The sequence below is a fragment of the Capricornis sumatraensis genome, chromosome 2, assembly GCF_032405125.1.
Source record: "Capricornis sumatraensis isolate serow.1 chromosome 2, serow.2, whole genome shotgun sequence".
Taxonomy (NCBI): Eukaryota; Metazoa; Chordata; class Mammalia; order Artiodactyla; family Bovidae; genus Capricornis; species Capricornis sumatraensis.
In genome coordinates this window covers 91181404-91204865 of record NC_091070.1, presented here as the reverse complement: position 1 = coordinate 91204865, position 23462 = coordinate 91181404, and the positions used below count along the sequence as shown (strand labels likewise).

General features: G+C 38.1%; 1 protein-coding gene across 1 annotated transcript in view; it reads left to right on the top strand.

The window, feature by feature from the left end:
- Window positions 1-23462, top strand: part of SCAMP1 (secretory carrier membrane protein 1) — a 121688-nt gene that overhangs the window by 64928 nt on the left and 33298 nt on the right. Inside the window, exons 2-5 of the mRNA XM_068965011.1 lie at window positions 13507-13605; window positions 14583-14691; window positions 17565-17693; window positions 22315-22474. Of these exons, the coding sequence (XP_068821112.1) occupies window positions 13507-13605; window positions 14583-14691; window positions 17565-17693; window positions 22315-22474 (497 nt within the window). The remainder of the gene's footprint in view (window positions 1-13506; window positions 13606-14582; window positions 14692-17564; window positions 17694-22314; window positions 22475-23462) is intronic.

The window sequence follows — 23462 nt, the reverse complement described above, 5'->3', positions numbered from 1 at the left end:
GAACTGAACTGAGCTCTAAACCAGCCTTCATTTTTACCTACTAATTCATTATACTTAACGCTTCATTTGTTACTTAAAGCAGTAAAGAATTTATTCTGTAGTTTCATGAGATATCACCTCACACTGGTCAGAATGGCACTCATCAAAAAGTCTACAAACAATAAACGCTGGAGAGGGTGTGGAGAAAAGGGAACACTCTTGCACTGTTGGTGGGAATGTAAATTGATAAACCTGCTATGGAAGACGGTATGGAGATTCCTTAAGAAACTGGAACTAAAACCACCATATGACCCAGCAATTCCACTCCTAGGTATATACCCTGAGGAAACCAAAATTGAAAGAGACACATGTATCCCATTGTTCATTGCAGCACTATTTATAATAGCTAGAGTATGGAAGCCACTTAGATGTCCATCGACAAATGAATGGATGAAGAAGTTGTATATATACACAATGGAATATTACTCAGCCATAAAAAGGGACACATTTGAGTCAGTTCTAATGAGGTGGATGAACCTAGAACCTATTATACAGAGTGAAGTGAGTCAGAAAGGGAAAGATAAATACTGTTTTCTAACACATATGTACAAAATCTAGAAAAATGGTACTGAAGAATTTATTTACAGGGCAACAGTGGAGAAACAGACATAGAGAATAGACTTATTGACATGGGGAGAGGGGAGGAGAGGGTGAGATGTATGCAAAGAGTAACATGCAAAGAGTAACTGAGCTTACATTCAGTTCAGTTTAGTCTCTCAGTCGTGCCCAACTCTTTTCGACCCCATGAATCACAGCACCCCAGGCCTCTCTGTCCATCACTGTAAAATAGCTAGCTAAGGGAATTTGCTGTATGTCTCGGGAAACTTAAACAGAGGCTCTGTATCAACCTAGAGGGGTGGGGTAGGGAGGAAGATGGGAGGGAGGTTCAAAAGGGAGGGGATATATGGATACCTATGGCTGATTCATGTTTAGGTTTGACAGAAAACAGCAAAATTCTGTAAAGCATTTATCCTTCAATAAAAAATAATTAATTTTTTAAAAAAGAATTTATACTGTAGTTTCACCAGAGTGAATTCTTGAATAATTTCTTGTATGATTTTTCTGAATTGAGCTGCCAAACTAACTTTGTCAGGCATTTTATTTGGTCACTGTTTCATTGTTGCTACTCATTAAACCAAGAGGGTGATACTTCAGGGCTCTGATTTTCTAGTTGAACAGTCAGGATTGATCAGTGTCAGTTTTTCTGCCTACTAATATGAAATATTGGAGTCAGGGAATAGGCAGCTGGAATAGAGAATACATATCTTGTGATAATAAAAATTATAATGGAGATAAAAAATTACAAGAAGACTTTAAATTCCACTAGTCAGAAATTATCACTGTTGACATACTGATGCATTTTAAAATAAGAAATTGAGATTATACTGCATATACAGTTTTGTTTTATGACTTCTGTGTAGAAGCTTTCCTCATTTCATTATTCTTTCAGAATTTTTAAATAGCTTCATAATATACTGTCCTATGAATGGATCATAATTTATCAATTTATCTATATTTTATCTATTATTGGACATTTGGGTATATTTCTGACTTTTTTGCTGTTATAAATAATGCTGTAGGGAGCATTTTGGCATACACGTATTTGTGCATATCTTGTTTTATTTCTGTATGCTGTTTTTTAGGAGTAGCTGTTTATGGGTCCTAGGGTATAAATACTTCAGTGGCTCTTAAACATAATATCAAATTATCTCCAGGATTATTTTATGAGCTAGTTTATATTCCTAATATCAGGGTGTGAGAAATATTCATTTTGTCACATCTTTTCCAAAATATGTTGATAGTCTTATGGTAATAATCATGTAAAAAATGTTCGGTGAAATTTGCATTTTTTTTTATCACTAATGAGGTTGACATTTTGAATATATTTATTTTCTCTTTGTATTTCTTTTGTGTAAGCAGCCTGGTTAAGGATATTTAAAATGCATTTCCCCCCATAACATGTTCCTCTATTTTGTACTGATTTGTACATAATGAAAAATATTAACTGTCTATATTTGTGTATCATTTAGATCTTGTCTTAAACTCATCTGTGAAATGCTTTATATCATCGGAGCTCTAAATTTTTATGTTGTCAGGTGTATTTTCTTTTCATTGTGATTTCTCACGAATCTTTACACTGTGGCTTTTCTCTAAGCCAAGATCAGGTAGTCATCTATATTCTATGTACTTGTACTATTTCTAGTATCTTTATAGTTTCTTTTTTTCCTTTTTACATTGAACTTTAATCTATTTGGAATTTATTCTGGTGGGATATGGATCTGATTTTTTTTCTCCCAAATATTTAAATAATTATCCTAGCACCATTTATCAGTATCTTTTCTTTCCCACTGATTTGGAAAGCTTCTCTATCATATGCTTTAATTTTTATACCACTGTGTATACACTGTAATTACAAAGTTTGGTACTTCAGGCTTTACATTTTCCTATCTCATGGTTTTGGAATGGTATGTCACTGTTTTTATATTTCTTGATTACTAGTGATGTTAAACCATTAGTTCATAGTTTTATTGGCCATTCCTGTTTTCTTTTCTTGGTATTGTCTGTTCGCATATTTTGCCTATTTTTCTGTTAGTAGTTTGTATCTTTATGGATTTGTAACAGTTCTTCCTGTATTCTGAGCAGCAGATATTTTTGGTGAAGTCTGTTGTAACCAGTTTTTCCCAGTTTGTGATTGACTTTTCACCTTGTTACTGTATTTCAGTATAGCTGAATTTGTTAATATTAACTTTATGGTTTATGTATTTGCTAACCTTATTCTTTGTCTAAAAGCCAAAGAATTGATCAGCTTTTGAACTGTGGTGTTGGAGAAGACTCTTGAAAGTCCTTCAACTACAAGGAGCTCAACCAGTCAATCCTAAAGGAAATCAATCCTGAATATTCATTGGAAGAACTACTTTGGCCACTGATTTGAAGAGCCGATTCATTAGAAAAGACCCTGATGTTGTGAAAGATTGGAGGCAGGAGGAGAAGGGGATGACAGAGAATGAGATGATTGGGTGGCATCACCGACTCAATGGACATGAGTTTGAGCAAGCTCTGGGAGATAGTGATGGACAAGGAAGCCTGGCGTGCTGCAGTCCATGGGGTTGCAAAGAGTTGGACATGATTGAGCTACTGAACAGCTACCACCTTAATTTTACAAATACTTATTGATCATTTATGAGTTCTAGGCTGCTTTCCAGTCCAGTCCAGTTCCAGTTCAGTCACTCAGTCGTGTCTGACTCTTTGTGACGCCATGAATCATGGCATTCCAGGCCTCCCTGTCCATCACCAACTCCCAGAGTTCACCCAAACCCATGTCCATTGAGTTGGTGATGCCATCCAGCCATCTCATCCTCTGTCATCCCCATCTCCTCCTGCCCCCAGTCCCTCCCAGCTTCAGGGTCTTTTCCAGTGAGTCAACTCTTTGCATGAGATGGCCAGAGTATTGGAGTTTCAGCTTTAGCATCAGTCCTTCCAGTGAACACCCAGGACTAATCTCCTTTAGAATGGACTGGTTGGATCTCCTTGCAGTCCAAGGGACTCTCAAGAGTCTTCTCCAACACCACAGTTCAAAGCATCAATTCTTCGGTGCTCAGCTTTCTTCACAGTCCAGCTCTCACATCCATACATGACCACAGGAAAAACCATAGCCTTGACTAGACGGACCTTAGTCGACAAAGTAACGTTTCTACTTTCTAATATGCTGTCTAGGTTGATCATAACTTTTCTTCCAAAGAGTAAGCGTCTTTTAATTTCATGGCCGAAATCACCATCTGCAGTAATTTTGGAGCCCAGAAAAATAAAGTCTGACACTATTTCCCCTGTTTCCCCATCTATTTCCCATGAAGTGATGGCACCAGATGCCATGATCTTCGTTTTCTGAATGTTGAGCTTTAAGCCAACTTTTTCACTCTTCTCTTTCATCAAGAGGCTCTTTAGTTCCTCTTCTCTTTCTGCCATAAGGGTGGTGTCATCTGCACATCTGAGGTTATTGATATTTCTCCCAGCAGACTTGATTCCAGCTTGTGCTTCTTCCAGCCCAGCGTTTCTCATGATGTACTCTGCATATAAGTTAAATAAGCAGGGTGACAATATACAGCCTTGACATCCTCCTTTTCCTATTTGGAACCAGTCTGTTGTTCCATGTCCAGTTCTAACTGTCGCTTCTCAAGAAGGTTTCTCAAGAGGCAGGTCAGGTGGTCTGGTATTCCCCTCTATTTCAGAATTTTTCACAGTTTGTTGTGATCCACACAGTCAAAGGCTTTGGCCTAGTCAATAAAGCAGAAATAGATGTTTTTCTGGAACTCTCTTGCTTTTTCCATGATCCAGCAGATGTTGGCAATTTGATCTCTGGTTCCTCTGCCTTTTCTAAAACCAGCTTGAACATCTGCAAGTTCACGGTTCACGTATTGCTGAAGCCTGGCTTGGAGAATTTTGAGCATTACTTTACTAGCGTGTGAGATGAGTGCAATTGTGTGGTAGTTTGAGCATTCTTTGGCATTGCCTTTCTTTGGGACTGGAATGAAAACTGACCTTTTCCAGTCCTGTGGCCACTGCTGAGTTTTCCAAGTTTGCTGGCATATTGAGTACAGCATTTTCACAGCATCATCTTTCAGGATTTGAAACAGCTCAACTGGAATTCCATCACCTCCACTAGCTTTGTTCATAGTGATGCTTTCTAAGGCCCACTTGACTTCACATTCCAGGATGTCTGGCTCTAGGTGAGTGATCAGGCTGCTTTACTCACTTTCAATACATCATAGACAGGATACACAAAAATTTCTATAGCTTAGATATTTCAGAAGCTCTACATGCTTTGAATTCATGAAAATATTCATGTATATTTTTTTGCTTTTTTTGTTCATTTGCCAAGTCTCGTCTGACTCTTTGTGACCGCATGGACGGCAGCATTCCAGGCTTCCTTGTCCCTTACCGTCTCCCAGCGTTTGCCCAAGTTCATGTTGATTGTATTGGTGGTGCCATCCAACCATCTTAACCTTTGTTGTCCCATTCTCCTGCCCTCAGTATTCTCTAGCATCAAGGTCTTTTCCAATGAGTCAGCTGTTCACATCAGGTGGCCAAAGTATTAGAGCTTCAGCTTCAGCATCAATCCTTCCAATGAGTATTCAGGGTTGATTACCTTTAGGGTTCACTGGTTTCATCTCCTTGGTTTCCAAGGAGCTCTCAAGAGTCTTCTCCAGCATTACAGTTCGAAAGCATCTATTCTTCAGGTCTTTGCCTTCTTTATGGTCCAGCTCTCACAACCATATGTGACTACTGGAAAGACCATAGCCTTGACTGTACGGACCTTTGTTGGCAAAGTGATGTGTTTAACACAGTGTTCAGCTTTTCATAGCTTTCCTGCCAAGAAGCAGTTGTCTTCTAATTTCATGGCTCCAGTCACCATCTGCAGTGCTTTCTGAATCCAAGAAGAAGAAATCTGTCACTGCTTCCACCTTTTTCCCTTCTATTTGCCATGAAGTGATAGAACTGGGTGCCATGATCTTAGTTTTTTTTAATATTGAGTTTTATGCCAGCTTTTTCACTCTCTGTCCTCTATCTCATTGAGATGTTATTTCCTCTTCATTTTCTCCCATTAGAGTGGTATCATCCACATATCTGAGATTGTTGGTATTTCTCTTGGCAGTCTTGATTCCAGCTTGTAACTCATCCATCCTGGTGTTTCTTACATGCTCTGCCTATAAGTTCAGTAAGCAGGGTGACCATAACTAACCTTGTCATCACACTCCTTTCTCAATCCTGAACCAGTCAGTTTTTCCATACAGGGTTCTAACTGTTTCATCTTGACCCAAATGCAGGTACAGGTAAGATGGTCTGGTATTTCCATCTCTTTAGGAGTTTTCTACAGTTTGTTATGATCCACATATTCAAAGTTTTTAGTAAAGTCGATGAAACAGAGGTGGATGTTTTTCTGGAATTCCCTTGCTTTGTCTCTGATCCAGCAAATGTTGGCAATTTGATCTCTGTTTCCTCTGCCTTTTCAACGCTCCACTTGAACGTCTGGAAGTTCTCAGTTCAAATAATGCTGAAGCCGATTGTGCAGGATTTTGAGCATAACCTCACTAGCGTGGGAGATGAGTGTAGTTGTCCAGTGGTTTGAACATTCTTTCATACTGCCCTTCTTGGGAACTGGGATGAGGATTGACCTTTTTCAGTCCTGTGGCCACTGCTAGGTTTTCCAAATTTGGTAGCACTTTGGATATTGAGTGTAGCACTTCAGTGGCATCATCTTTTTAAAATTTTAAATAGCTCTGCTGGAATTCCATCACAGCCTCCACTAACTTTATTGATAGCAGTGCTTCCTAAGGCCCACTTGACTTCATTAATGTCTGGCTCTGGGTAAGTGACCACACCAACGTTGTTATCTGGGTCATTAAGATATTTTCCGTACTGTTCTTCTGTGCATTCTTTCCATCTCTTGATCTCTTCTATTAGGTCTTTACCGCTTCTGTCCTTTATTGTGTCCATCTTTGAATGAAATGTTCCTTTGATAGTTGCAGTTTTCTTGAAGAGATCGCTGGTCTTCTCCCGTTCTGTGGTTCTCCTCTATATCTTTGCGCTGTCTATTGAAGAAGGCCTTCTTGTCTCTCCTTGCTGTTCTCTGGAACTTAGTTGGTCTACCTTCACCTTTCTCCGTTGCTTTTCACTTCTCTTCTCTCTTCAGCTATTTGTAAAGCCTTCTCAGACAACAGTTTTGCCTTCCCACTTTGGTTTTCCTTTGGGATGGTTTTGTTCACTGCCTTCTGTACAATACTATGGACCTTTGTCCATAGTTCTTCAGGCACTCTGTTTACTAGCTCTAATCCCTTGAATCTCTTTGTCACTTCTACTGTATATTCATAGGGGATTTGATTTAAGTTGTACCTGGCTAGCCTTGTGGTTTTCCCCACTTTCTTTAGTTTAAACCTGAATTTTGCTATGAGAAGCTGATGATCTGAGCCTTAGTCAGCTCCAGCTCTGTTTCTGCTGTCTGTAGAACAGCTTCTCCATCTTTGGCTACAAAGAATGTAATCAATCTGATTTTGATGTTAACCGTTTGATGATGTTCATATGTAAAGTCATCTCTTTTGTTGTTGAAAGTGGGTGTTTGCTATGACCAGTGCATTCTCTCGGCAGTATTCTGTTAGCTTTTGACCTACTTCATTTTGTACCCCAAGGCCAAACTTGCCTGTTACTCCAGGTATCTCTTGACGTCCTGCTTCGGCATTCCAGTCCCCTATAATGAAAAGGACATATTTTTGTTTTGGTATTAGTTCTAGGAGGTCTTCTAGGTCTTCATAGAACTGATCAGCTTCTTCAGCATCAGAGGTTGGGGCATAGGCTTGAATTACTGTGATATTGAATGATTTGCCTTGGAAATGAACTGAGATTATTCTGTTGTTTTTGAGACTGCATCCAAGTACTGCATTTTGAACTCTTTTATTGACTGTGATGGCTACTCCATTTCTTCTAAGGGATTCCTGCCCACAGAGTAGACATAATGGTTATCTGATTTAAATTCACCCATTCCCATCCATTTTAGATCACTGACTCCTAGGATGTCTATGTTTACTCTTGCTATCTCCTGCTTGACCATGTCCAATTTACCTTGATTCATGGATCTAACATTCCAGGTTCCTGTGCAACACTGGATTTTAACTTTCATCACCAGACACATCTGCAGCTGAGCGTCATCTTCACTTTGGCCCAGCCTCTTCATTCTGGAGCTGTTAGTAGTTGTCCTCCCCTCTTACCCAATAGTATATTGGACACATTCTGACCTGGGGGATTCATTTTTTGGTGTTACATCTTTTTGCTTTTTTATGCAGCTCATGGGGTTCTCATGGCAAGTATACTGGAGTGGTTTGCATTCCCTCCTAAAAGTGTTTAAATTTTGTTTTTTCACCTTTATGTAATTGATCCACATAGAATTTATTTTTGTTTGTGATTGTTGTTCAATTGCTCAGTCATGTCTGACGCTTGGTGACCCCATGGACTGCAGCATGCCAGACTTCCCTGTCCTTCACCATCTCCCAGAGCTTGCTAAAGCTCATGTCCATTGACTCAGTGATGCCATCCAACCATCTCGTCCTCTGTCATCCCCTTCTCCTGGCTTCAATCTTTCCCAGTATCAGGGTCTTTCCTAATGAGTCGACTCTTCACATCAGGTGGCCAGAGTATTGGAGCTTTAGCATCAGTCCTTCCAATGAATATTCAGGATTTCTTTTAGGACTGACTGGTTTGATCTCCTTGCAGTCCAAGGGACTCTCAAGAGTGTTCTCCAGCACCACAGTTCAAAAGCATCAATTCTTCCATGCTCGGCCTTCTTCATGGTCCAACTCTCACATCCACACCTGACTATGAAAAAATGATAGCTTTGACTAGATGAACCTTTGTCAGCAAAGTCTCTGCTTTTTATGTATTTGTATGTGATATCAAGTAGGAAATCTAGTTTAATTATTCCATCTGGTTAACTAGTTATCTCAGCTCGTTAGTGACTAATACATTATTTCTCCACTGTTTTGTGGTATGATTTCTATTAGGTATCAAGTTTTACAGGATTTATTTCTGTTTCCCTACTGTATATTGGTGTTTTCTATGTCTTTGGCATCTGTACCACACTGTTTATTACCATATTGAATCTTTTTCTTTAAAAAAAAATTATTATTTTTTTGGTTGCACTGGATCTTCGTTGCTGCTCATGGGCTTTCTCTGGTTGGCGCAGCAGCTGCTCTCTAGTTGCAGTGCTTGGGATTTTCATTTTGGAGGCTGCTTTTGTTGAGGAGCACGGGCTCTCAGGCACACAGGCTTCAGTGGTTGTGTTGCACAGGCTTAGTTGCCATGTGACATGTGGGATCCTCCTGGACCTGGAATCAAGCCCGTGTCCCTCAAAACAGCAGGCAGATTCTCAACCATTGGATCACCAGGGATGTCTCTACGTTAAGTCTTTTTTTAAAAAATTTATTTATTTTTAATTGAAGGATAGTTGCTTTATAAGATTATGCTGGTTTCTGCCGTGCATCAGCATGAATCAGCCACAGGTATACATACATATGTCCTCTCCCTCTTGAACCTCCCTCTCACCTCCCACCCCATCCCACCCCTCTAGATTGTCTCAGAGCACTGGTTTGAGCTCCCTGAACATCCAGCAAATTCCCAGTGGCTATCTGTTTTACATGTGGTAGTGTATATGTTTTCATGGTACTCTTCATTCACCCCCCTCCCTCCTTCCACCCTGCCCGTGTCCACAAGTCTGTTCCTGTGTCTGCGTCTCCATTGCTGCTGTACAAATGAGTTCATCAGCACCGTCTTTCTAGATTCCATATATATGCATTAATTTGTGATATTTATTTTTCTGACTTACTTCACTCTGTATAATAGGCTCTTCGTTCATCTACCTCATTAGAACCCACTCAGATGCATTCCTTCTTTTGGTTGAGTAATATTCCTCTGTATATCTGTTCCACAGCTTCTGTTCATCTGTGGTGGGCATCTGGACTGCTTCCATGTCCTAGCTGTTGTAGATAGTGTTGAGGTAAACATTGGGATACCTGTGTCTTTTTCTATGGGTTCTCAGGGTATGTGCCTGGTGGTAGGATTGTTAGGTCACATGGTAATTTCAGTCTTAATTTTTTAAGGACTCTCCATAGGGGCTGTATAGTTACATTCCCACTAAGAGTGCAAGAGGGCTCTCTTTTCTCCACACGCTCTCCAGCATTTATTGTTCATAGATTTTTTTTTTTGATGATGGCCCTTCTGACTGATGTGAGGAGATATCTCATTGTAGTTTTGATTTGTATTTCACTAATGATGAGTGATGTTGAGCATCTTTTCATGTGTTTATTAGCCATCTGTTTGTCTTCCTTGGAGAAATGTTTGTTAGGTCTTCTGCCCACTTTTCGATTGGGCTGTTTGTTTCTGGTATTGAGCTGCATGAGCTGCTTGTAAAGTTTGGAGATTAATCCTTTGTCAGTTATTCCATTTGCCATTAGTTTCTTCCATTCTGAGGGTTGTCTTTTCACTTTGTTTGCAGTTTCCTTTCCCATGCAAAAACTTTCAAGTTTAATTAGGTCTCATTTGTTAATTTTTTTTTCCATTACCCCAGGAGGTGGGTAGTAGAGGATCTTGCTGTGATTTATGTCATAGAGTGTTCTGCCTATGTTTTCCTCTTAAGAGTTTATAGTTTGTGGTCTTAGATTTAAATCTTTAATCCATTTTGAGTTTGTCTGTATATGTTGTTAGGAAATAGTCTAATTTCATTTTTTTACACATAGCTGTCCAATTTTCCCAGTACTACTTACTGAAGAGACTGTCTTTTTGCCTTTGTATATTCTTGCCTCCTTTGTCAAGGATAAGGTGCCCATAAGTGTGTGGGTTTATCTTTGGCCTTTCTATCTTGTTGCATAGGTATATATTTCTGATTTTTGTCCCTGTACCATACTGTCTCGATGACTGTAGCTTTGTAGTATAGTCTGAAGTCAGGAAGATTGATTCCTCCGGCTCCATTCTTCTTTCTCCAGATTACTTGGGCTATTCGGGGGTCTCTTGTGTTTCCATACGAATTGTGAAGTTTTTTGTTCTAGCTCTGTGAAAAATGCCATTGGTAATTTGATAGCAATTGCATTGAGTCTGGAGATTGCTTTTGGTAGTCTGTTCATTTTCACAATATTGATTCTTCCAACCCAGGAACATGGAATATCTCTCCATCTGTTTTTGTTGTCTTTGATTTCTTTCATCAGTGTCTTATCATTTTTTTGTATACAGCTCTTTTGTCTCCTTAAGTAGGTTTATTCCCAAGTACTTTGTTCTTTCTGTTGCAATGGTAAATGGGATTGATTCCTTAATTTTTGATGCTTTGAAACTGTGGTGCTGGAGAAGACTCTTTAGAGTCCCTTGGACAGCAGAGAGATCAAACCAGTCATTCGTAAAGGAAACCAACACTGAATATTCATTGGAAGGACTGATGCTGACCCTGAAGCTCCAAGGAATACTTTGGTTACGTTGTGTGAAGAGCTGACTCATTGGAAAAGACCCTGATGTTGGGAAAGACTGAGTGCTGGAGGAGAATGGGGCTACAGAGGATGACATAGGTAGATGGCATCATTGATTCAATGAACATGAGTTTGAGCAAACCTCGGGAGATAGTAAAGGCGTGCTGTTCTTCATGGGGTTGCAGAGTCAGACACAACTTAGCAGCTGAACAACAGCCGCATGTGGGTTATCCACAGGAGTTTGCTCCTGTGGTTGCCCTGGAGGACTTGGGTCTGCCCCACTGAGTACCAGGTATGGAGGTGACCTGAATGCTTGGATAGCAGGGACCCTGGTAGGGCCAAGTACAGAGGGGATCTGGCAACCACAGGCACAGGAGATGTGGGATTTTTTCTAGCCTCTGGAAACTCTGGCCCAGTAAGGATTGAGCATGGAGGTGGCACAGCTGCTTGGGCTGTGGGGAGTCTGGCAGTGCCAGGTGTGTAGGGGCGCCAGCAGCCTTAGGTGCAGGAACTATGGCTCTAGTAGTGTCTTTTTCTAGTCCCTGGCATCTGGTATTCAAAGGTCCTTCTCTGTTGCTTACTGCGTCAGGCACTTAAAGGGCCACCCTCTCTAGGGTCTTTTTTGGTCAGCTGCATGTGCTGGAATATGGGGGGAGAGAGGCTATGGTGATGGCTCCACCCCCTGTGAGTGACTCAGAAGTATTGCCTTGACTCCATCACTGCCTAGGTTTCTTCCAAAAGCATTGACCACTGCAGTCTTCTCCCTCATGTCCCCTTGGGCCATCTCCTTGCAGTCAACAGTATACTTTGCCGTGAGATTCCTCTCCAACCCACAAGCTCCTGCTCTCAGCCACCGTGCTTTCCAGGGTATGTAGGACTGTGGCGAGGATTGGCTTTGTGGATCTCACTCCATTCAGACTGTCACAGGTCAGCTGCTGCACTCTCCAGTGGCCTCAAATGCTACCCTTGTGTCCTAAACAGTTGCTCTAATGTATCAGTCTGACCCCTGCTCCAGTTCCCCCACCCCTTGGGTGCAGGTCCAGTCCTGCTCACTCTTCTCTTTTTTCCCCACCTTCCTTCATTCTACTGAGTTTTGCTTGGATTTATATTTCCTTTCTGGTGGTCAGGGGCTCCTGCCAGCTCTTCTGCGAGATCTTCTGTATCTGAATGTGTTTTCTTGATGCGTCCATGGAGGAGGATGTACTCTCTGTCCACCTGCTCTTCTGCTATCTTGTCTCCTCTCTATATTAAGTCTTGATATTACAGGTCTGCCTACCTTCATCATCTTCAGAATTGTTTGACCTATTCTTAGCTCTTGACATTTCCATAGGAATTTTAGAGTCAGATGTATTCCATTTATATCTTTGGTTGTGTCTGGCTTCCTTTTCAGGGCTGCTGTTTGCTGTGTCAGAGTAAAATCAAGCTGCATGGGTGGTGTCTTCAAGTTTAATAGTTCTTCTGATCATTGAACTTCTCTCTGCAGCTGCTTGCTTGTATGTTTTGTTTTCTTTTTTTTCTTCTTCTCCTTCCCTTTCTTCTTGTCCTCTTTTTCTTGTGGCTGTTTTATAAAATATCTACAATTATTTTTTTACTGAAGAAAAAGTAGTAGAGTGAGAGAAGGCAATTAATAGAGAATGTATAAAGCAAAAGGTACAAATCTCTTTGATAGGTTGCTGGGACATTCTAGATATTTTTCTGGACATATATAACTGTGTTCATAAAAAAAATTGGACATATACAGCTGTTTTCATAAAAGAAAAAAATTGGTCATATGCAAGCTGGTCTGTAGTTGGCTTTATTTCATTTAGTATTTAAAGGGCGTTCTTCTGTAGAGCTAACTCATTCCTTTTGATGACTGCATTGTATGTGTATATAAGTAATGTAACCAATTCCCTACTTGTAGATATCTACCTGCTTTTTGAAGTTGTAGCTACTTTCACATACTGTTGATCCTCATTGGCAGAGTGGAGCTGTGCAGTTTATTTTTCATCTCCTTAATGTCTTCCCTCTGATTCTTTTCAAGGAGTATTACTGGGGTTCTGCCAAGACTGTTCCTATTTACTTTTTAGGGTCACTGGCATATAACTTTGTTAGATGGAAAGAGTGGACAGTTAACCTAGTGAACAGTTAACCTTGGTATAAATTCTTCAGTTTGGTGCTATCTGTATTTTACTAAAAAGACATACTTGCAGGTTTTTTTTTGTTTTCATTTTGTTTTTAATGTACAGTGTCCTGGAGGAGAGTGCCAGTGGTGTAGTGCTGGAAGTAGCAGCCAAACTGAAGAGTTAAGAAATGAACAAATTTGAGAAAATGGAGATGAAACTCTGAAGTAGCTCATTGCCACATACTTGATTATGAGAAGTTAGGGGAGTAAGTGAGGCAGTTCTCGGCATTTTGGTTTTTATTGATATACTTTTTGAAAGAAGTTGAAGTTGGGTTTCTATGTTATGTAATTTGTCCTTAATGTTCCTAGCCTCCACCGGGCAATGTGAAAATGCCTAATGTACCCAGTACACAGCCAGCAATAATGAAGCCAACAGAGGAACATCCAGCTTACACACAGATTGCAAAGGTTAGTTCATGTTACATGTGTTAATTCATATGGGAAATTATAACATCAATAACATTTGCTTTCAGAGCAAAATACTTCTTTATATACTGTTCCTTATTACTTAATTTTATTAGAGGATAGTTGATTGATCCTTCTTGTTTAATTTTTAACTCACTTTTGAAACTGGGCTAGTAGTTTCTCAGCCCTATAATACTCATACCTCATTTTCAAAGTATTGATTTGCTTTGCTCCATTATTAGCAGCTATTGAATTCCTGTCATCTTGGTGTATAACTTGTGTAGTGAAATTTTTATTGCTTTTGGTCTCACTTTTTAATACACAATTCCATTACAGTAACAATGATAAGATCAGATAGATATTACTGGAAGAAAGTTAGGATGGCTAAGCAAAGTATATTGGTAGTCAATAGAAGGTGGCAAAAATACCAAGAAAAGAGGAGATGAATAAGATGCCTGGTATTACATAAAGGCAGATGGATTTATAAACCTGAATGTCTTAACCATATCTTCCTTGTACCTCATTATCTTGTAAAATATAAGGAATTATATAGTATTCCTGCACTGGGAACCCTAGGTACCATCTAATCCAAGTCATAAGAACTAAATTCAATTGGCCTTTTCTCTATTCATCCCTTTTCCTCAACTGTTCTGTCTCTGTCCCTCATTCTAATTTAGCCATGGTTCCCCTTAATTTCATTTTCCCAATTACCTTAGGATTATAACTTCTCTTACTGAGAGAATTTTTTCTTGTCCTAATGGGCCCAACATTCCTATTGAGGGTTTTCATAACCAGAAGGCCAAAATGGGCCAAATAGTTCCATAATATTTTTTGAAACTGTAATCTTCAGTGAATTACTATATTGTGGAATAGTAGTTGAATTACGTTTCTAGCATAGTAGAGAAGTAGGAGTATAGTAGAAGGAGAAATATTACTGTATTTTCTACTTCTGACAAGGTGTTCCCTTATTTTCTGTTTAGGAACATGCCTTGGCCCAAGCTGAACTTCTTAAGCGCCAGGAAGAACTAGAAAGAAAAGCAGCAGAGTTAGACCGTCGAGAACGAGAAATGCAGAACCTCAGTCAACATGGTAGTGTCCAAAGATGTTTGAAATAAAAATAACCTCTTTAACAGGCCTGCACCAGCTGTAGGTCATTCGGTCTGTAGATAAAACTCTACCCTGTTATTCTATCAAGGAGATCAGATATGGCAGACTTCCTGCTTGATACTCTGTAGTTCTCTGATCTCGGCTGATTTGCAGTGTTTTAATAGATTAGAACAGTGTTAGACTCTTCACAAGTGAATGAAAATATGGTTTTACTTTATTGTAAATCAGGAGCCTTTCATTCTGCACTTGGACCTTCAGCTGGGTCTACTGAAGCTTTGTGCGTACATGGGAGTGTACCCTATTTTTGACTGCATTTAGCTGGTAACTTCTGGTTTATTCAGACCAATTTTAAGTTAATCTGCCCCTGTCCTCACAAGTATATCTATCTATGTCAAAACCAGGTTTAAAAAATAACACCTATGGTAACTCTAGGAAGCCTGGGTATTTTGATGGTGCCAAGTAACTTCTCTGGTGGTTCAGTGGTAAAGAATCTGTGTGCGAATGCAGGAGATGTGGATTTGATCCCTGGGTCGGGAAGATCCCCTGGAGAAGGAAATGGCAACCCACTCCAAGTATTATTGCCTGGAAAATCCCATGGACAGAGGAGCCTGGTGGGCTACAGTTCATCAGATCTCAAATGAGTCGGACACAACTTAGCAGACACAGCAACAACAAAGAAATAACTAAGAGGCGAATTGATTATTTGATGTGAAATCCATTCAGGCTGTGACTGCCAAAGATCAGTCAGTTCAAAGGAGAGCTTAGGGAGAGCTAGAAAGTCTTTGGATACGAAGGGATGAGAGAGCTAGACAAATTACTGTGAATATGTCTGGATAGTTATGGCATTGACAGTATTGGGAGAGTGATAATATACTGCCTGTTTTTTCCTTATCTTAGACTGTATAAGTCTAGGGCCTCATGTCATATCTCTTTGCCTTTTCATACTAAAAAAGCTATGACAGTTAAAAAGCAGAGACATTACTTTGCCAACAAAGGTCCATCTAGTCAAAGCTATGGTTTTCCCAGTAGTCGTGCATGGATGTGAGAGTTGGACCATAAAGAAGGCTGAGCACCAAAGAACTGATGCTTTTAAACTGCGGTGTTGGAGGAGACTCGAGAATCCCTTGGACTGCACAGAGATCCAACCAGTTAATCCTAAAGGAAATCAACCCTGAATATTCCTTGGAAGGACTGATGCTAAAGCTCCGATACACCTGATGTGAAGAGCTGTCTCTTTAGAAAAGACCCTGATGCTGGGAAAGATGGGAGGCAGGAGGAGAAGGGGACGACAGAGGACGAGATGGTTGAATGGCATTACTGACTCAATGGACATGAGTTTGAGCAAGCTCTGGGAGATGGTGAAGGACAGGGAAGCCTGGCATGCCACAGCCCATGGAGTTGCAGAGTTGGACACGACTGAGTGACTGAACAACAACAAGGGCCTCAGGAGGACACATTTATCCTGGGCTATTTCTCGCTTGCAACATCAGAGACAGCATCTGCGAAAGGAGGAACTAAAAGTTTAATTGAGATCAGTGTTTCTAAAATTCATGTAACAAAAATCTGTCCTGTTCCCTTAACTTTGACTAATACAAATTGCTTCTATGAGAGATGTTTTAGTAAATGAAATAGTAATGAAGTGTGAGAAATTAAGGGACTTGCTGTAGGTTATACATTTAAGTACTTTTCATCTGTTTACTCATTTCATCCTCAATACAATATAGGAAGGGTGGTAAGTTGTTCTCACTTTATGAGTGTAGAAACAGAGTCTTCAGGAGGTTGAATAAGTTGTTCAAGGTCTCTTAGACAATGGATGTGTAAGTACTTCTAGTTTCAGAGCCTCTGTTCTTTACTCCTGTTCTCAGCTTCTCAAGTAGTGTGAGACTTGTTTGAGAGACATGTGAACTATATAAAGTTTGAAAGGAGTGATAAAACAGTGGAGGCATGTTGGGAAGAATCAGAAATAGAGGATGCTTTTTTTCCACTATGAAAATTTTCCTGATCTATGAAAAAGTATGTAAAATTGAATTTATGAGTGTGGGATATGATATGTAAAATGAGAAAATGGCCTTTAGGTGCTGTTTTTACTCTTTGTTTTCAATGTTTTGACTTCTTTAGTTTTTTTTATCTCCCCACTCTCTCCACCACTTCCCAAGCCCTGTTTTCGGTCTAATTTCTTTATATAGGCACATTTTTCTCCTTACAATTGGAATTTTTTTCTCTAGGTTTTTGAAGGTACTGTAATTCCTTAACTTCTTTCTCATGATTGCTTCATGTAGTTTTCACATATTTTTATGCTTTTCTTACATCTCTCCTTTTGACATTCTTTCCAGACTTGGAGATTTCCAAATTTGGTTCTTTGGTATTAGTTAGCTTGTGTTTCTTCATGGAGTTAACAGAAGAAAACTGAAAAGTTTAAAAGCAGATTTTGCCTCTTTATGTGGGTTAGGAATTATATTTAAAGATCGTAGATACTGAGGAGGAAATGGTAGAGACTTAAAATCTGCATGGGTTTCATGTGAGAGCCAGAGTCTTAGGACTTTGAAATAACTCTCTTTTAAGGGAAGAGTCATAGCATATGTCCCTATGCCCTTTTTTTCTTTTGTTGTTTCAACTTACATAAGTGGTATGACACTGGAAAATTATTTTACCATCTAATTGATATTCTGGGAAAAATTTTAAAAATAGAAAGCTTGGTTTTCAGAGTTGTGGGAATGTAGATATTACAGTGTTATATTTTTAAACTCCTGTTAAAAGAATAGATAATAGTCTTTATTATGAAACAAATAATTACATGCAAAAAGAATAGCAATATTTGTACTTATATAAATAACTTTCTTTTTTTTTTTTTGCAGGCAGAAAAAACAATTGGCCACCTCTTCCTGACAATTTTCCTGTTGGCCCTTGTTTTTATCAGGATTTTTCTGTAGACATCCCTGTAGAATTCCAAAAAACAGTAAAGATTATGTACTACTTATGGATGTGTGAGTATAGAATAAATTACATATTTGTTTGCAAGTGTTTATATTTTATTGTCAGAAATCTACCTTAAACTCATATATTAAGGTCACATCATTAATTGGTCCTTTCCTATAGATATTTTAAATTTGAGTGACACATATATTTAGTTACTTCAGAATTGTGCAGTATATGGCGGTCTAAGTTCTTATCTGAGGAAGGTCTCTGTACTGAGAACTGGCATTCTTTTGAGGAAGGGACTTCCCTATCATATGGTGGAATTTTGCAATGATCCTTTTTCTCTGAAAAATCTTATCTAGGTAATAATCCTTTGAAATAATTATTTGTAGGATTTTATGCAAATGAAAGCTGTAAAGCATTAGACTATCTTATAAAAGGGCATAAACTGTTGAAATATTATAAATTATTTCTCTTCGAGCGTTGAGCACTATTTACTGTTCACTTTCAGGTGGAGAGGAACACTTTTATTATTGAAAGTGCTGAATTAATACTGGATATTTCATTAAATAGAACAGTAGGACATACATTTTAGGATGTGATATTCACAATACTTTGGATATAATTACAGCACATGGAATATTAAAACTAAATGTCAAACTGTTACCAGTTTTTGTGTGTACACAGAATTCCCACTTATTGTTTTATTTTTATTCCAAACAGCAGTCTTAGCCCCATTTAACGTCATTGTTTTGGTAGGAGAGGTAGCTGCCATGACTTCTTACTTGCACAACTGCTGAGTTAATGAATGCATTGTGGAGTACATTCTTGTTGGAGAAAATTTGTGTGTTCTTACTGTGTGATTAAGGAGCCTCTCTCCACCAAATATATGAGATCATTTTCCTAGAAATCTTTCAGCAGCATTGTGAGGTTGCTTTGGAATGTGAGAAGTGATCCCTTATGGATAGTACATGTTTAACTCTTGTTTTTAGTTTCTTTTGAGATTATGTTGTCAATCTGACTTCTTTGGTTAATCCTGTCAGTAGTGCTACATATTTTTATTAAAGGTTTTGATTCCATATCTGTCCATACTAACAACTCATATTTTATTTGATCAATATATCATTAAATATATGCAGATTAAAATAATTGGGCTTCCCTGGTGGCTCAGATGGTAAAGAATCCGTTTGCAGTGTGGGAGACCTGGGCTTGATCTCTGGGTTGGGAAGGTCCCCTGGAGGAGGACATGGCAACCCACTCCAGTATTCTTGCCTGGAGAATCCTCATGGACAGAGGAGCCTGGCGGGGTACAGTGCATGGGGTCTCAAAGAGTCAGACACGACTGAGCGACTAAGCACAGCACATTGGCCTAGCATTTTAAGTATAAGTTCTTTGACTTATTAGTGAAAAAATATATTTTAGATAGGGGAGATGGGTGTTGGAAGAAAATTCTATAGGGAATTTGGTAAATATAGATTGAATGGGGAAGATGATGAATTTTAACCGAATAGTTAACTGCTTTACCAGTGCTGGAGAAGGAAATGGCAACCCACTCCAGTATTCTTGCCTGGAGAATCCCATGGACAGAGGAGCTTGGTGGGCTACAGTCCACGGGTCGCAAAGAGTCGGACACGACTGAGTGACTTCACTTTCACTTACCAGTGCTGATTGTTTCAAAATAGGTCTGTTTTGTCCTAGTTACATATAACTTTGTGAGGTTCTTACGAATAACATAGTTGGCTATAGTTTTTCCCAACCCTGTTCAGTTGGTAGATCTGTATTCCATCCAGTTAAGGTTCTGATTTGAAAAAACATTATCTGCAACAAAGTACAATCTAGCGCTAGCCTAGTAATGTCTCTCAATTTCATAAGATATAGGCTGTTTTAGTAAGTTATTTTCAAGAAGTATATCTTGTTACTGATTTTGGAGTTGACTAATGCTTTCACACTGTAATGGGCTTCCCTGATAGCTTAGTTGGTAAAGAATCCACCTGCAATGCAGGAGATGTGAGTTTGATCCCTGGGTTGGGAAGATACCCTGGAGAAGGGAAAGGCTACCCACTCCAGTATTCTGGCCTGGAGAATATTATCACACTGTAATAATAATTCTAACAAGAGATAACATTTATCCAGGATTTACTTTGTGCAAAGCACAGAGCTAATCACTGTATATATATTATATTATTAAATCTTAAAACCACACTATGAAGCAGGTATTATATTATCTAGCTTTATAGTTTGAGAAACTAAAGCTTAGAGAATCTGACTGACTTGCCCAAGATTACTCAGTAAGTAAAGTTGGAGTTGGATGGCTTGATTCTAGATCCCAGAGTTTAGATTTCCATGTTATGCCACCTACAAGGTACCAAAATAAAGAAGTAATTTACATTTTAAACTCAAATATGATGAAGATATGCTTTCAGTGGTACTTTTCTTGAGGCAAGTAATCTCTATAAAGGAACTGAAGTAATTAGAAATACCAATATGAAATTAATCTCAGCCTCTTTTTGACTGTACTCTTGAACTTAAAGAAGAAAAGAAAAAGAAAATTTAAAAACATCAGCTACGTTAAAGACCATTTATTGAAAAAGATAATATACTGTCCTAAAATTGTTTATTTTAGGTATCTTATATTGTAATGCAGGACTTAGCAAGAAGAATATTCCAATGATGGTTGCAAATTTAGGTCCACTAATACCAGATTTGAGTGCTTAATAAAGATTGAAATTTTATAAGGAGGAGGATCATTCAACTTGGGAATCATATAAACAAAATGGCCTAAAATTTTCTTAAGTATTTTACCCACAATTGAAATCCATCAAGTGGACTGAAGTTGGATTGAAATTAACAACATAGAATCGTGCATTTCACTTTACCTAGACCTTCTGTGTGTTTTTTTTGGTCTCTGTGTAAGAGGACTGATTGTTTAGTAAGTAGACCTACATGTTTTACTCTTCATTGGGATACAAATGATCATAGTTGCTGGTTACTATGAAAACATATAGAAAAAATTTTAATAGATTACACAAAATTTAATTGACATTTTAATCTATTCTGAAAAGAATTTTTGTGAGCTTTAAAATACATATACCCGTATATTCTGTCTTTTTTTCTTAAACAGATTAGGGGATAAACCTTAAAAAGTTACTTCTTTAGAGGTTGAAATTTGACTTAATGTTCTGAATATTTATAATCGTTTTAGGCAGTTGGATTCCATTTAATATTACAGAATAATATCACACAATATCTCAAATTCTGTTTTTAAGCCCTTAACAGAACTACTTTTATTTTGAGGCCAAGGATTTTGAGTAAATTTATTATAAGCTAGCTTTCATGACTTAGGAATCCTAATGGGAATAAGTAAGAGTCTTTCCTGTGTGGTAGAATGGGATGGAATTTTAAAGCTGGAAGGGCTTGTGCCCTTCTTCAGTTGAAAACCTGAAATGCACGGAGGTTGCTTAGCTCAGTATATGTCACTCAAACCCACGTATTTTCATTCTTCCTCTGGGGCTCGCTCTCCTTCCCTAGAATTTGTGTATTTATCTGGTTGTTAGATAAAGGCAAATTTAGAGGCACCCGGAATTTGTCTATATCTTACTTCATTAACTATCAATTTTTTGATTAATAATTTAAAGAAATTTTAAAGTTTTTTTAATGTATGTTGAAAATGTATTTTTAAAATTTATATTCACTAGGTTTACCATTTGTTGTTTTTAATTAAGGTAGTAGTTTGTTAACATTTTTACTGTACTGATAATTTACATTAAACAGTACTTTAACTTTTGAAATGATTTATTTCTCATTAAAAAATTCAGCCTGTGAATAAATTTTTTAAAAAATCCTTTAAAAAAGTTACTAGTTATAATGGGTCAATATTCTTTAGGATAATAGTGTTCTTAGATGTTACTCAGATTTTTGGGTTTTGGTCTGTCAGGCAAAGTAATATATTAAGATTATAGGAAGAGTTTGCCAAGGTCTGTTTGTATTAACAAAAAGAATGATCTGCCAAAGTAGGTAAGTGCATCATTGTAAACTTTACTTTTTTAAAAATAAATGTAATCCCCTACCAAAACACTGTTTTTAATGCCAGGACTTTAGAAAATGGGCAACTTTATGAAAATGCGTTAATAATCCTTATAGATTGACTGTGTAGCCACTGGAAGTTTCTACTGTAGTAGTAGTCTCAGTCCAGTCATTCTAATTAATTTTATTGCTTAAAAATGTTACAATGAGATTGCACAGGGCACTTCTCTAGTATTCTCTTGTGTAATTCATGCTGGGAGGAGCCTGCAGCCTTATGCTATAAAAATTATAGTTCTAAGTGTAGGATCTTTTTCTTCTCAAGTCCTAGTTCTTTTCCTGGCAGCCACTACTTTCCTGCTTGGGCCTTGGATCAAGAGATACATCACATGTTTCCTTCTTAGGGAAGAAGCCCTTAAGGTCGTGCTTCTCTGGTTTAGCTGTGTAATTGCCCATTAGGAAAGGGCCAAAAGAATTTTTGCCAAACAGTGCATGTATTAGAACTCCTTTTCCTGTGAATACTCTGTTTTCAAATCATACGTGTAAAAAACAGCAATGTTTTGAAAAGTACTAAATGGAAATGGGTAGACTGTATGTGCTTTTGGAAGTATTTTTTCAATGATATTGAACGTAAACATTTCTTTTCTGTTTTGTTTTTTAATTCCACAGTCCATGCTGTAACACTGTTTCTAAATATCTTCGGATGCTTGGCTTGGTTTTGTGTTGATCCTCCAAGAGGGGTTGATTTTGGATTGAGTATCCTGTGGTTCTTACTTTTTACTCCTTGTTCATTTGTCTGTTGGTACAGACCACTTTACGGAGCTTTCAGGTAAAATGTGTGTACTTTATCATGTGCTCTTTAAACCTGTGAAGTAAATAATTTGTAGTACACCTTAAAGGTAAAAGTGACATATGTTCATGTTTTAAGCTTTTTATTATTGTACAGTATACCTTCAGAAAAGTCCATATATAACATCTCTGTGTATTAAGTCCATCTCTAACTTGCTGTATGTTCATTCAACCTTGTAACTAACAATATCCTGTTCTTTTCTCCCACTTGAGAAAAAAGACCAAACATGAAAATGAATGAGGGGAAAATGAGAACAAACTTAAGTCTTAATATTTGTGAAAGATTCTTTTCCATAAGAATATTTTATTCCTGTTTTCGCCTTCAAAAAAAAGTCAAAAGTGGTGATTAATCCTAATTTTTTAAATGGATCTGGGTAACCTAGCTAAGGTAGTATTTAAAGTGAGTCACTTCACCTAGCAACTTGGTAATTATTTGCTGTGTAAATTCATTTTTGATTTTTCAAAACCAGTGACATTTTAAAACCATTTAGACTGTAAGATTAAGTATACTATTTTGCATGATATATTTTAATGAATGGGTAGGATAAACATTTCCTAAATGCGTGTTCTGTGGGCTGTTACTAGGTGTTGTAGGAAAAAATGCTCATTAGCTTAAGTTTGGGAAGTGAAGTGGGATAATAAAACTAAATAAGTTTCTTCATTTCAGAATTTCTTAGGTTTCTTTAAGAGCTTAGTGTGGTTTGTGGTGTAACCGTGAAACCATTATATGTGTCTGTATGTGAAGTATCTTTTATTGCTTCAGAAAATAAACATTGGGAAATGCTGATTTAGATGCTAGCCTTAGATGAGTCCATGCATTCAGTTGTTGATCAGCTTACTTTTTATTTGAGTAAACTCGTTTATGAATGACAGACCTTTTTCAGCTCTCATGCACATGGAGCAACATTACTATGAAATAGGCGTGTATTGTGCAGACGATGTATTAGAGAAATTAGAGAGCCACATTC